Here is a 15,290-nt window from a genome sequence, read left to right on the forward strand (position 1 = left end):
TGTCAGTGTTTGCTACTGAAAAACATGTCCATATTGTTTCCATTTGTTATGGTGTTCCTGAAACCTTGCTCTGCTATAAAGCATTCTAGAAGTTCGTGAGTCAAAAATGAAGCATACAACTTTATGGCTGCCAGCTTCTTGTTTATTGCATAGAGCAACGTTTCGATGTAGATTCTTACACCGTTAAAAGCACTTGCTTATACTATAGTCGGAGTTGTACCATCGATACTGCTGTAAGTAGAGGTGTCTAATGGCTATGGAGTGGGTCTCCTGTGTACTATTGCAGTCCTTCTGGGATATGATCGATTGGCTGATTTTGAAGGTAAACGTCGCAACCACTTCGGTAGACACACAAACACAGTTTTTTCAGATTAATTAACATTTAATCAAAGCCAAATCACTAAACTTGGCACATGACTTTCGAATGGGTCTTCAGATTTTCTTGACTGAAATGCCCAGTCCTCGATATGCTGAAAGTTGCAGTATGTGAGCAAAAGAGCAATCAGTTCTATACTAAACTATAACAACATAGGTATATGTACATTTGTGTAAATTATAAGAACGACCAGGCATACCTTAAATAATCCTTAGCTGGCTGAAAGTTCGTAAATTATTCATAAATATGTCAAGCTCACTGATGCCATTTATTGACAGAACGTTCATTCATTAAGTGCATTTTCGGTGTGAAGAACATATTTTCTGAGACAGACAGACTGGTGGTGGCCCTTTGCGAGACAGACTGGTGGTGACCCTTTGCGAGACAGACTGGTGGTGGCCATTTGCGAGACAGACTGGTGGTGGCCCTTCTGCGAGACAGACTGGTGGTGCCCCTTTGCGAGACAGACTGGTGGTGCCCCCTTTGACAGACAGACTGTGGTGTCCCTTTGCGGGCAGACTGGTGGTGACCCTTTTGAGGGTCAGACTGGTGGTGTCCCTTTGCGAGAGAGACTGGTGGTGCCCTTTGACAGACTGGTGGTGCCCCTTTGCGAGACAGACTGGTGGTGCCCCTTTTGACAGACAGACCGTGGTGTCCCTTTGCGAGACAGACTGGTGGTGCCCTTTTGACAGACAGACCGTGGTGTCCTTTTGACAGACAGCCTGGTGGTGTCCCTTTGCGAGACAGACTGGTGGTGCCCTTTTGACAGACAGCCTGGTGGTGTCCCTTTGACAGACAGACTGGTGGTGCCCTGTTGACAGACAGACCGTGGTGTCCCTTTGACAGACAGCCTGGTGGTGTCCCTTTGCGAGACAGACTGGTGGTGCCCTTTTGACAGACAGCCTGGTGGTGTCCCTTTGACAGACAGACCGTGGTGTCCCTTTGCGAGACAGCCTGGTGGTGTCCCTTTGACAGACAGACTGGTGGTGCCCTTTTGACAGACAGACCGTGGTGTCCCTTTGACAGACAGACCGTGGTGTCCCTTTGCGAGACAGACTGGTGGTGTCCTTTTGACAGACAGACTGGTGGTGCCCCTTTGACAGACAGACCGTGGTGTCCCTTTGACAGACAGACCGTGGTGTCCCTTTGACAGACAGACCGTGGTGTCCCTTTGCGAGACAGACTGGTGGTTCTCCTTTGCGAGACAGACTGGTGGTTCTCCTTTGCGAGACAGACTGGTAGTGGCCCGTCTGCTAAACAGACTGGTGGTGGATTATCTGCTAAACAGCCTGGTGGTGTCCCTTTTGACAGGCAGACTGTGGTGGCCCTTGGCGAGACAGACTGATGGTGGTCCATTGCAAGACAAACTGTGGTGCCCCTTTGCTAGACAGACTGTGGTGCCCCTTTGCGAGACAGACTGGTATTGGCCCGTCTGCTAAACAGACTGTGGTGAAGCGAAGGAAGTACGTTGCCAACCTTTAATCACTTCGCACGCACATTGGAAGACTGGTCATTTTTCTCTCTGTTGCGGAACCCTATTTGCGCTGCACTTTGCCTGTGGTTGTTCTTTCCCTTCCAACGGCCTTGTGCCAGGTCATAGTTAACGCTGTCTCGTTTCCCGGCAAGACATTCACATACCCGCATCGGGTAAAGTAGTGACGTAATAAGCGTCACTTATTACATGCAGCGATAACCTAAAAGAAATATAACCGATAGCACGTGTATGAGAAATGTTAAACTCCAACTCACTACCACTGTATTCATACACAGACTGGCCCATTTCCGCCCTATTACAGACATATTTAATCTGACCGCCTCCGTGGTGTAGTGGTTAGAGCGTCTGACCGGAGAGCGGAAGGTCGCGGGTTCGATCCCCGACCGCGTCATACCAAAAGACGTTAAAATATGGTACTTGTTGGTCCCTGCCTGGCGCTCGGCATTAATGGGTACAACAAGGACTGGTCGGCTCGGAGTCAGTATAATGTGTCTGAGTGGGGTATTTATGCTTCACTGCGGCATGGTATCTCAGTGGGCTAGCACTATAAAACCAACTTCAGTCTGGGCTAGTACAAGCAGCCGCACATACCCATACACAAGCATGCACGTCGTCATATGAGCGAAATATTCTCAAGCACGACGTTAAACCCAATTTCACCTCACCTCACCTCACATATTTAATCTCCTAATTTGCCCCACTCTCAAAACACATGCAGAAAACTTGGCTGATTCGTAAAGGTTAAAGTTGAATAATCAGATCGGTGGTTGTAGAACATGACTTGCAGTTTGCGCTGTCCCACATTGTGACCTAGTTCTGCGAGACATGTTTGACCAGCACCCTTTGTCATTTTAAGAACGTCCTTGGAAATTCTCCGTGCGTATATAGTAGTGTTGGGAATTGGTTGAAATCTCACAATTGATGATTGCTTCATTACCAACGAACAATCATCGAAAAAAATTGGTTAGCGTCATTTTTCAGATTTTCTTATCAAGGTTGTTATTTTAGATAAGTATAACATGATGCAACTTGCTACTTTAAAGTGATGACTAATATATCATGAACATAAACTTTCTGGAGTCTTCAAGAAATATTCAGTCATGACTTTTCAGTTAGTGAAGTGAGTTTTCTAACAATTAAACAAGTTTTCAGGCCCTGACAACTTTGAAGATATGTTCCATTGTTAAGTGTTTCAACACTAAAACAGCAGTTTCAAAATCGTTTGTGTTTGATTATGAGAAAATGTGATCGATTGCTTGGTCGTTTGGTCACTGCGACCAATCTTCGATTAAACATAGGTTATATTTGTGATTACACTTTCTTAGTAAAGTACAAATTCTAGTACTTTTGAGTTGAGCCCCATCCGGGATTCGAACTCACACCCTCAGAGTCAGGCACCTAATCGACAGCACACAAAGTCAGCCGCCTAACCTGCTCAGCTACCGCGACTTCCACTAAAGGTATTATTTCAACTAAAACTTTCAAACACGGATGACAATGAATAAATATAACAAATGACGTTATCGAGTAGATCGTTCAAAGCAACGTCAATTGATATATCAGCTCGATCAGGGTAGACGGACACATGGTGCAGAGGCAGTGTGACATGTTCAGATCATGTGTTCTAAGGAAGTTTTATTAGATCGTGTTATATGACAATGTGGTTAGGCCCTGTTATAATTATGATAGTGTGATGAGATCGTGTGTTATATGACAGTGTCATCAGATCGTGTATTATATGACAGTGTGATTAGATCGTTTTATATGAAAATGTATCTTATAAAATGCAGTAGTTTCATCAATAATTTGTTGTACGGAATGTAGTACCATTTAATGTGAGCACTGTTATTGGCGAAACTATATTTTGATATCTGTGTAATCTGGTAATCATTAAATCATTTATACAGTAAATGAAATGAAGCTTTCTGGACTGACTGACTGAGTTTGGTTTTACGCCGCTTTTAGCAATATTCCAGCAACATCATGGCGGGGGACACCAGAAATGGGCTTCACACATTGTACCCATGTGGGGATTCGAACCCGGGTCTTCGGCGTGACGAGCCAACGCTTTAACCACTAGGCTACCCCACCACCCCGAAGCTTTCTGGAAGGTATTTAGGGTATTATGAACGGACAAAGGCGTACGTCTGTCATCTCTTTACATCCAGGCCAGCAGTTAGCGATGATTTTCTCTTCTCCCTGGAGTGAGTGAGTGAGTTTAGTTTTACCCCGCTTATAGCAATATTTCAGCAATATCAGGAACACCAGAAATGGGCTTCACACATTGTACCCATGTGGGGAATCGAACCCGGGTCTTTAACCACAAGGCTACCCCACCACCCCCTCGGCCTGTTTGAAAGCTTGCATTTGTATCTATTTATACACCTAGTTACATTCATTCTACAACTATTAATTGTGTAACATTTTTTATCATTTGCTGGTTCCAACAGTGGTCTTTCGCGTATATATTTCTGGGTTAATGTATCGGATAAAACTGAAAGTCGATTCGGAGAACTGTTTTGTTTCATACCTCGTTCTAAACATTAAATTAGCCTGGTCTGTCGTTTAGATCAAAGTAGCTTCATACAGCGTTTCGATCGAAGTGGCTTGATACGTCTTTGACATCGGGGTGGCTTGATATGTCGTTTAAATCAAGGAAACATGATATATTGTTTAGTTCAAAGTAAATCTTTGAAGGGCATTTAGAAGTGGAATACATAAGAAAAGCAAGATTTATGGATGTCAACTTCTTTATTGTGAATGACACGACGTTTCAGAGTGTATGCTTGCTCCTTCATCAGGTGTATTACTGCTTCATCCCCATGTTGAAGTCGGGTCAAACACCTGATAAAGCAGAAAGCATACGCTCCGAAACGTCGTGTTATTCACAATAAAGACGTTGATAAGTCTTGTTTTCTTAGTTCAAAGTAGCTTGATATATCAGTTTAATCAAGAGAGCTTGAATGTCTATGCCGACTCCCACATATAAAACCAGTCATTACTGTAAGAACCATATCCAACATATGGAAGAAAGTCAGCGTTAAAGTTCTACGAGTGAGGGTATTGCGGCCTGGTTTTTCAAAACACGAAATAGCAGAGCGTGCAGGATCACTTAGCGCTAAGATCGCTTCATAGAATGAGGTCCTGGGCCTAGATTTTCGAAGCTCTCTTACCGCTAAGATAGTCGTAAGTGCCATACATTAACATTAACTTACGACTATTTTAGCGCTAAGAGAGCTTCAAAAATCTGGGCCCTGGTTATATACCACGTTACCACGTCGGAATACGCTACAACGCGGTCTCCTTCAGGTGGTCGTGGTAGAGGGTCGGACTCCTGCTCCTCTTTGCCAGCGCATCGGCATCGGGTATGGGACTGTGTCTTGCCAGTCGACCATCATGGTCACTGGTTAGTGTCTGCACCACACCTGATGCTGTTGCTTGTGCCCATCTGGGAGGAAGGGACATCTGATCGGGGCACGTTTCTCAAACAAGCAGGCCACAGCCTCCTTCTGATGGTTCTGCTGGACAGTCGGACTCCCACTCTCCATTTCCGGGTTACAGAATAGCGTCTTATGAGGCGGTGATCACGGCCATTGGTCTTAGTTAGGTCTTCCAACAGCAAACCCTCGCTTACATACTACCAAAAAGTAACTGAACATATCTAACGTCAATAAAATGAATTTATTCTAAAATTGGATTATGCAGCTTCCAATACATATATATTTATGAAGGAATCTACTCGGTTGAGACCAGTTCGTGGCAGAACCGTAAGAAGCCAGTTAAGGGAGCACAACATTCCGCGCGACATCCTGCCCGAAATCCCGCGATATGCCCATGTGACCAGCTGGCACTTAGTTTAATAACGCCAGTATCTGAGGCCAGAAGACCAGACTCTGACAGTATGATGTTCACAGATGAGTCCAGGTTTTATCCGACAGCTTCTGTTGTCAGCAGATGGTTTACAGGTCTTCAGAGGAACCTTTCGTGGCGCTAGGTTGCGTTATTCAACATGGTGTTACAGGGGAGGAAGTGTGATGGCACTTCACACTGACGGCTGAACACAAGTCATCGTTGTTAATTGTTATTCGAACAGCATATGCTGTTGCTTGAGATCATATTCTACCCTTTGTGCAAATATGGGAACGTAATATCACTTTGCAGCAGGATATACCATCCCATGTAGCACATCTTGTAAGACTTTCTTGAGGCAGAATAGCATGCTGTAAATATACGGCTGCCTCTTTCTCCTGACCTCTTGTCCATAGAGCAAGGTTAGTGATATGATTGATGTCTAGGACACGACCAGAAACAGACAATAACGTTCATTCAGTTCATTTGGAGCTACATTCCCAGGTTCAATCGTTTAATACACCGCCATTCATGCCCTACCTGTATCAACGCAAATCATCGCCACAGGCTCTACTGACCTTGTTGATCCAATTGCCACTACATATCTCTACAAGCGTATGATATCTCTACAAGCCTATGTCACTCAGTCACCGGTTACCACGAATTGGGTGTATATTCAATGAAATTCTTACGGTAAGACACTTATTAGAAAACCAACCAGATATTACATCATTTTCAAAAACGTAAAATCTACATCAACTTCACATGAAACAGTTTTTTTACGATAATATATACAAGATATTCATTTTCAAAACTTTGTACTTCACTTATAAAATGATGAAAAGGTTTTCCTGAGCATCCCATACAGAACAAAAAGGTTTATAAGAGGAACCATTTATTTCACGACAATACTGCTGTGTGGAAGGTGTGTGAATTTGACAGCAGACACTGAGTTTTCGTTTTAATCCAAAAGTGGTCACGCTTTCACATGCTCAGATCAATGTTACCAAACAAGTTGTGTCTGGACTCAATACCATACCCGACCATTTTGTCAATGTTCTCAGCACTCAGATTACTTATTACAGCAGCTATGGAAAACAACATTTACTAATGAACCAGATGAAATGTTGAGCTGCTATCTGTTGAGAAACCTAACAGATAGAATGAGTGAGTGAGTTTAGTTTTACCTCGCTTTTAGCAATATTCAAGCAATATCACGGCAGTGGGACACCAGAAATTGGCTTTACACATTGTACCCATTGGGGAATCGAACCGGGTCTTCAGTGTGACGATTCACCACTAGGCTACCTCGCTGCCCCAGATACAGACCATTTGATTTCATTTGAGACCAATGAATTGCTCACTAACACAAAATCAGATAAATGCAACAAAACCAAATTTTGCAGAGTCATATGAAATCAACAGACCAACTGTGATGATTTGTCTCATAATTTTGGACACCCGAATAAAAAAGTTCTTTAACAAACGATCATTATTTTGTTGTCACTTTTGGCTATTTTTTACGGGGGGAACCACTTCGCTGGTGGAACTGCCAGGTGTGCGCGTTGCACATGTGAAATTTCACTACACACGCTAGCTGATTACCTTAAATGGACTGTAGAATGTCATGAAATGTTCGAGATCAGACTACATATCACAGATCAGCTGTTTTTGCTACCCACTCTGTCACTGGGAATTGGACAGGAAGACCTGTTCTTCAACCTCATAATGTCAACAAGAAAACAACAACCAACCCCATCAGCTCTTTCTCTGATATAAATCAAAATCATTATTCTGACTTGAGACATAACAAATCCCTTTGACTGATAATATACATATCTTCACATGATACATACTACAAAAATTCTACTCTTGAAATACTCTTTCAAATCCAATGCCTGTTCACATATGTGTGAACCCTCCATGATAAGAGAGTTCAGACTTACAAGAGCATCTCAGCTTAATATTAGAGGACAGACCAAAGTGATGCAGGTTTTTACCACTCTGGACAAAACCTCAAGGATGGTTAGGTCTGTTCAAAGAATCATAAAACAGGGTAACATGGATGTTTCTGTCACCCCTGTAGACTGCAACTCTGCACACTGAATTTTTGCACCATACACGTTTGACCCACTAATGTCTCACAATATGTGATGAACTCAAGTAGGCTGCTAGCTGAAGCAGGCATCTCAATCACCATCTGAATCTCAGTTCATCTTGCTTTCATCCTGACACTAACATCACATTATGTCACGTGATGTTTGACGAGCTTCGTCACGTATTAGGTGCGCTCTCCTGGCTGGCTTTCTTCTGTTTGTCCGCCTCCCGCTGCTTGTAGCTGGCCAGGAACCGCTGGAATGACTCACGCTCCCTCAGCTCCTCCTCATCTGCAGACAACAATGCCGACATGTGATTCACATAAGACCAACATCCAGCCTCCTGAAGGTGGCGAAGATAAGACAACCCGTATGTAAACTGATCTCAATCATACCCAATCATGAGTCGGAGTGCTTTTACAAACAGCAAATAAATCTGGACATTTAAGCAATTCCCAACACTGTATTGAGTCCAGAGCTCAACACCATCACTGCACTGCATTGTTATCAGCTTATCACTGCAGTAGTTGTCTGGTGTAAAACCAAGGAGAAACTCTAGAAACTGTACAAGCATCTCTGTCGATGCGGTTAAATATTAATTTCATTTCTTAATTCATTTAAACTAATGTTCTATATAACACATTTTATATTTGGGATTACACTTTCTTAGTAAAGTACAGATTCTAGTACTTTTGTTGGCTGAGCGGGGTAGGCGTCTGACTTTGTGTGCTGGCGATTAGGTCAGACGTCTAGCCCGCTCAGCCAACAAAATTGCTAGAATCTGTACTTTACTAAGAAAGTGTAATCCCAAGTAGTATGTGTTACATTTGACCACTTTCTAAATGGCATTGTGTATTTCATTGTGTTGTATAGTTGTACCTATCTCTGGTTCCTCGTCCATCCCTATGTATTCCTCGTCACTGTCCTCTTCATCAACTCCAGGTGTTATTACCATTTGCCCACTCAGCTTCTTCGGCAGAGACTCCTCTATAAAATACAATGTAAAGTTTCAATTTCAGAGTTGGTAACCCGAATATGCCTCAACATATTTTTCAGAAACGTTTTGTGTTACCACAAATACTATTTCCCAGAGCTCACTCGATTAAAGAGAATTTGACTGCACTTGGGCATTGGACACATGGGTACCTAAGTTACAGCTGACATATATATTGATGGTGTCTACATTAAATTTTTAGACTGTAATGAACTAGAAAGAGTTGAAACTTCACAGTCACACATTTCTGTACTACCAAGACTTGTTGAGCAATTTTCTAACGTATGTCAACAATCATGGAAAAAATGCAAAGAAAGTATGTATTGGCAGTGTATGAATAAAGCCCGTCTGACCGCCCGGGCTAGATTTCTGACGGCCAGTCTAAATTTACATCTAGCCAGCCAGATGGTCTGGTAAAAAGTTTAGATGTTCCATACATCTGAGTAAATTCACCATATCTGGTCTGGTTAAATCCATTTTGGGTTGGAAACATTTAGAAGTTAGCAAGCCTGATGACTGGATGGATTTTTGGCTTATTTCAAACACTGGTAATGGCCAAATCCCATACTGATCCATGCACATCAAAATAGGTGACTAATTGGATTGTTTAAACAACAAACAAACAAACTTGTTAGACCAAGCTTTATCTTTATCATAATTATTCAGTCTGGGTTTAGCAGATCAAGAACTCAAAAGTTAAGGTCATTTTTGTATCCAAATAAACTGCCATGGTTTCACCACATATGCTTGGTGAAAACAGTGCCTGTAAGTTGGGTATTTGTTTTCACTTTTAACAATATTACAGTTATATCCCAGTATGTTAGCCACCAGATATATATGTGGCATACGTTTACAGGTTTTGGTGAAACCCACAGTATCATCATCACAATTCTGAAAACATAGTGAACTGTAATTCGAATTCTCAGTGCCCATGGAACAATCTCTGCAGTGCCTCTAGGCCCCAAACTTTATCTATCGCCAAGATACCTGTATCTTCTGCCATGTCCTTCTTCAATCTCTCCTTTTGTTTCTTCTTCTCTCTCTCCTCCTTTTCCTCTTTCTCTTTCTTCATCTTTTCATACTGAGGACGGTACTCTCTGAAACATGAATCATCATATAAATCTGCTCCTGTGTAACAGGACAATGTCCGTTGAGAACCTTTACAAGTTGTTGTGTGTTTACTAGGGAACATTTCCGTGTCAGAACAACAGAATTACAATAAAGTTTCAGAGAACTATGTGAATACTCAAAGACAAATAAAATCATTTCAAAACCATGATTGTAAACAGTTTCATTTCACAGTGTAAGTCTCTACATAGCTAGGTTTGAAACAAGTTTCAGGTGAATATTACAGAAGTGACCTACTTGTCAAACTCAACAGCGCCCTCTGCAACTTTGTCCAGGAACTGGTCCAACCCCTCCCCTGTGACAGCAGACACACCAACAGTCTGGACCCAAAACAGAGTGATTGAGTGATTGAGTGGGGTGGGAGTGGGGATGTGCTGGGATGGGTGCGTGAGTGAGTGAGTTTAGTTTTACGCCGCCCTTAGCAATATTCCAGCTATATGGTGGTAGTCTGTAAATAATCAAGTCTGGACCAGACCATCCAGTGATCAACAGCATGAGCATCAGTCTACGCAATTGGGAACCGATGACATGTGTCAACCAAGTCAGCGAGCCTGACCACCCGATCCCATTAGTCGCCTCTTACAACAAGCATGGGTTACTGAAGATCAATTGTAACCCAGATCTCCACAGCAAACTCCAGTGCATGCTGTGGCGATGTACAATCAAGACACAAATTATTTTCTGGATCAACAAGAACTTGACAAAGACAAACAATGTGTCAAGATTTTCTAAGATACTGAATCATCTCAACAATATTCATTAACTTCCTTAGCACCTGATAAAGTAAAATCAGTTTAATAAAATAATAATTTGGATTCGAGCTCACATCAATGTATGGTGAACATGACCTTTATTAAACAGTTTCAGGGACAAGGCCCCACTACACTTGACCTTCACCTTGAGATTGGTGTAGAACCGTCCAGTACAAGGCTCATGGACCGGGTGAGGTTGGAGATGTAGGACGTCTCGTGTTCCAAGGCATCATGGAAGGATTCGAAGTCCTGCATCCACTCCACAGCAAAACTGTTACTGACAATGTCAATCTGGAGAGAAATATTCAAATATTTCAGATTACACAAGAGCTAAAACTGCTGTTCCAGATGAATGCATGGAAACAAAATTGTTACTGTTGCACCCTTGTCTGCTTATTACTAAAGTCCATTTGGCTCAAAAGCGGACCGATGAATTGCAATCTAACTCGAAAACTAATAAACATATAATACTCCATGAAACGCTGATCATAATCAAAACCTCAGACTAACTCAGTGAGGTTTTTTTTTTTGCAGAATTTACGTCCTAAAAATAAAAAGTTGTTAAACAAAGTATCATCAAAATTTTGACACAGTTCACTATTTGTTACGAGGGAGGAGTGCGAAGAGAAGAACAGCCAGGTGTGCGAGGAAGGATGGAGACGGTACAGCACAGGTAAATGAATCAAGAACTTTGTCGGCACTTGTGCACTTGCTTCTCGTACACCTGGCTGTTCCTGCATCGTTACAGCCCTACTCATTACACAATACTAAACAAAACGAAATGTGACAACATTCTACAAATGTACATATGTGTTGTGAGATTTGCGGGTGATATAGGAACAATACCTTGTTCATAGCGATGATGAAGGGGAGCTTGGTCTTGTAGAGGATGCTGCAGGCATACAGCATGTTGGACATGAAGGTGACGGGCGACACGCTGCGAGACGTGTCCATCACATACACCACAACCGTTGGGAACGTCGATGCCTGGATACAATCACAACAGTCAATAAGTACGTACAGATACTGGAAGTTACTGTGGTGTTGCCACTTAGTGCGCTCCCATTTAAGTCTGTTTAATATGTTCAACACAAAACAACAACACGTGTTCACAGCTCCCGCACTTTACTTGTCTGCCCATTCAGGCTGCTCATGCGCAGATACATTTCCGTTCTCTTTAATAGCCGGAGAATATAATGTAAACCAGACCATACCGGACAATAAGCACAAACACTACATCCCTCCTTTTTTTTCAAGAAATGAATGATTACTATCATAACACTTAGATAATAAAATTAAAGATTAACATTCACATGTTAATAATGCCAAATTAAATTTACAACCTCCATTATTTCAATACCACTTGACTTCAACATGTTCGAGAAATCGTAAAACCAATCTTGGAAGGAAATCTACTTAAACCTATACTTCAAAGTCTTATCCAGAAATTACCGTACCCAATATATGATAAAGCAATACTGTAACAAAACAAATTCCACAATTTCTGTAGGTCTACATAAAATATGCATACCTTCTGATATAAATTAAATTTAAATATATTCTCAAGTTTACATTTTCACTTCCATTTGTCTGAATTGTTCCTTGAAACAATTGTTCCTTGAATTGTCACTTATGAGTTTACATAACCCAGCACAAAGTCTCCAAATCTTTTCGGAGGCTCTCTTATTCTTGTAGGTCTCTGAGTTACTTCCTGTTTTGCTGCACCCGGTGTACTGTCACTGTCTGTTACTTTAGAAACACTTGTATCTCGTACCTCTGCTGTCTCAGACAACGCACCACGATGTTGACTAGAAACATGACTGTTAGTGTTCTTCACATCACCATCTGGTTTTGACACATACTTTTTAACATGAGTAACATGTCGTCTATACATGCCACCTGTACTAGATTCCAGATCAACTGCATTCCCATACCTGTTCACTACTGTACAAGGTTGAGGATGGAAATTACTGCTTAACTTGTTCTCACGATGTTGTCTAACAAGCACTTTATCCCCTGTCTGTATTGGAGAATGTTGAGCATATCGCTTCAGATCAGCATAATCCTTCCCTTTCATCTTTTGTACAGAGTCGAAGTCTCGGACATCGTCGTCAATACCAAAGTCAACCAATTCTGGCAATTTTGTCCTAATTTTTCTACCAAAGAGCATCTCAGCTGGTGCTTTTCCAGTAGATGAATGCGGCGTACTTCTGTACATCATGAGGAAATGTTGCAATTCCTGATTCCAATTTTTCTCTTCCACCTGAGAAATCCTCAATATCTTCAGCAGTGACTTGTTCTGTCTCTCGACCTCTCCATTTGCCTGGGGCCAATAAGGTGTGGATGTGTTGTGGATTATTCCCTCTTGTTTCATAAAGTCCTCAAAACTGTCACTGATGAACTGTGGACCATTGTCTGTCTTCAGTGTATAAGGCAAACCATGTGTAAGAAAAGCCTTTTTCAAACAGCCAATGATGGCATCCGCTGAAATTTTCTTCAGAATGTAAAGTTCAACAAGAGTCATCAGAAGATGACATATCCCCCCGGACCCCACATCTTTGAAAGAACAAATCATCTGACAGTTACTTAAAGTCCAGCTTGATTTTAGACTAAGTGCAAATCGTTTCCATGGAAATCATCAAAAAAATAAATGACAAAAATCTGCAAATAGCAAAAGGCACCACTTTGGGATCTGCCTCACATATCTGCCAAGTTTTGCTGAAAGATATTAAGAAGTTTTCGCGTTGTGCTCCGGAAACAAAACCCATCCCTTCCTTTTGAGACTAAGTTCGAATCATTTCCATGGAAACCGAGAAAATAATAAATCACAAATATCTGCAAATAGCAAAAGGCATCACTTCAATATCTGCCTCACATATCTGCCAAGTTTTGCTGAAAGATGTAGAGAGGTTTTTGAGTTGTGCTCCGGAAACGAAGCCCACCCCTCACTTTTGGGATTAAGTCCGAATTGTTTCCATGGAAACCGGGAAAAATAAAAATGCCAAAAATCTGCAAATAGCAAAAGGCACAACTTTAGGATCTGTTTGATATATCTATCAAGTTTTGTTGAAAAATATTAACGGTTCTTGAGTTGTGCTCTGGAAACGAAGCCCACCCCTCACTTTTGGGACTAAGTCCGAATCGTTTCCATGGAAACCGGGAAAAAAAAATGCCAAAAATCTGCAAATAGCAAAAGGCACCACTTAAGGTTCTGTTTGATATATCTACCAAGTCTTGTTGAAAAATATTGAACGGTTCTTGAGTTATGCTCTGGAAACGAAGCCCACCCCTCACTTTTGGGACTAAGTCCGAATCGTTTCCATGGAAACCGGGAAAAATTAAAATGCCAAAAATCTGCAAATAGCAAAAGGCACCACTTAAGGTTCTGTTTGATATATCTACCAAGTCTTGTTGAAAAATATTGAACGGTTCTTGAGTTATGCTCTGGAAACGAAGCCCACCCCTCACTTTTGGGACTAAGTCCGAATCGTTTCCATGGAAACCCGGAAAAATAAAAATGCCAAAAATCTGCAAATAGCAAAAGGCACCACTTAAGGTTCTGTTTGATATATCTACCAAGTCTTGTTGAAAAATATTGAATGGTTCTTGAGTTATGCTCCGGAAACGAAAGCAATCCTTACTTTTTGAGACTAAGTTCAAAATGTTTCCATGGAAACCGGGAAAAATAAAATGCCAAAAATCGGCAAATAGCAAAAGGCACAACTTTAGGATCTGTTTCATACATCTACCAAGTTTTGTTGAAAATATTGAACGGTTCTTGAGTTATGCTCGAAACGAAGCCCACCCTCACTTTTGGGACTAAGTCCGAATCGTTTCCATGGAAACCGGGAAAAATAAAATGACAAAAATCTGTGAAATGCAAAAGGCACCACTTTAGGATCTGTTTGATATATCTACCAAGTTTTGTTGAAAAATATTGAACGGTTCTTGAGTTATGCTCCGGAAACGAAGCCCACCTTTCTTTAAGACTAAGTCCAAAACGTTTCCATGGAAACCGAGAAAAATAAAAATGACAATTATCTGTAAATAGCAAAAGGCACCACCTTAGGTTATTTTTGACATATCTACCAATTTTGGTTAAAAAATATCGAATGGTCTTTGAGTTATGGTCCGGAAACAAAATGATTACGGACGGACGGACGGACGGACGGACGGACGGACGGACAGACGGAGAGGCGACGACTATATCCCACCGCATTATATGCCGGTGGGATAAAAAATCTACTGTAGTAGTCCACTACCACTAGAATGTTATCTCCCGAGGGCAACGGTCCGAGGAGATCAGCTGCCAAATGTTGCCACGGTAGTGATGGTAAAGTTGTTCGAAACAATGGTAGGGGAAGATTTGGACTTGATACAACTTGACATCCATGACATGACTTGCAGTGTGCTTCAGCTTGTGCATCAATACCTGGCCACCATACTTTGGTTCTCAGTCTCTGTTTCATTTTCACCACCCCTGGGTGACCTTCATGAGCCAAACACAACACCTTGTCCCTGAGGCACATAGGAATAACTAATCTAGTTCCCCGAAGAACAACCTTTCCAATCGCTGAGAGTTCATGTCTCACAGGAACAT

The 15,290-nt window shown here is 41.8% G+C and overlaps 1 protein-coding gene across 1 annotated transcript in view; it reads right to left on the minus strand.

Moving 5' to 3' along the window:
• Positions 1 to 7,485: 7,485 nt before the first annotated feature.
• Positions 7,486 to 15,290, minus strand: part of LOC124256540 (GPN-loop GTPase 1-like) — a 29,659-nt gene continuing 21,854 nt past the window's right edge. The window contains 7 exon segments of the mRNA XM_046690529.1: positions 7,486 to 8,107; positions 8,696 to 8,803; positions 9,798 to 9,907; positions 10,176 to 10,258; positions 10,836 to 10,855; positions 10,858 to 10,981; positions 11,537 to 11,677. Of these exon segments, the coding sequence (XP_046546485.1) occupies positions 7,995 to 8,107; positions 8,696 to 8,803; positions 9,798 to 9,907; positions 10,176 to 10,258; positions 10,836 to 10,855; positions 10,858 to 10,981; positions 11,537 to 11,677 (699 nt within the window). The 3' untranslated portion in view covers positions 7,486 to 7,994.

The sequence above is a fragment of the Haliotis rubra genome, unplaced genomic scaffold (genome assembly GCF_003918875.1).
Source record: "Haliotis rubra isolate DU_JTF1 unplaced genomic scaffold, ASM391887v1 Scf1163, whole genome shotgun sequence".
In the NCBI taxonomy this organism is placed as follows: Eukaryota; Metazoa; Mollusca; class Gastropoda; order Lepetellida; family Haliotidae; genus Haliotis; species Haliotis rubra.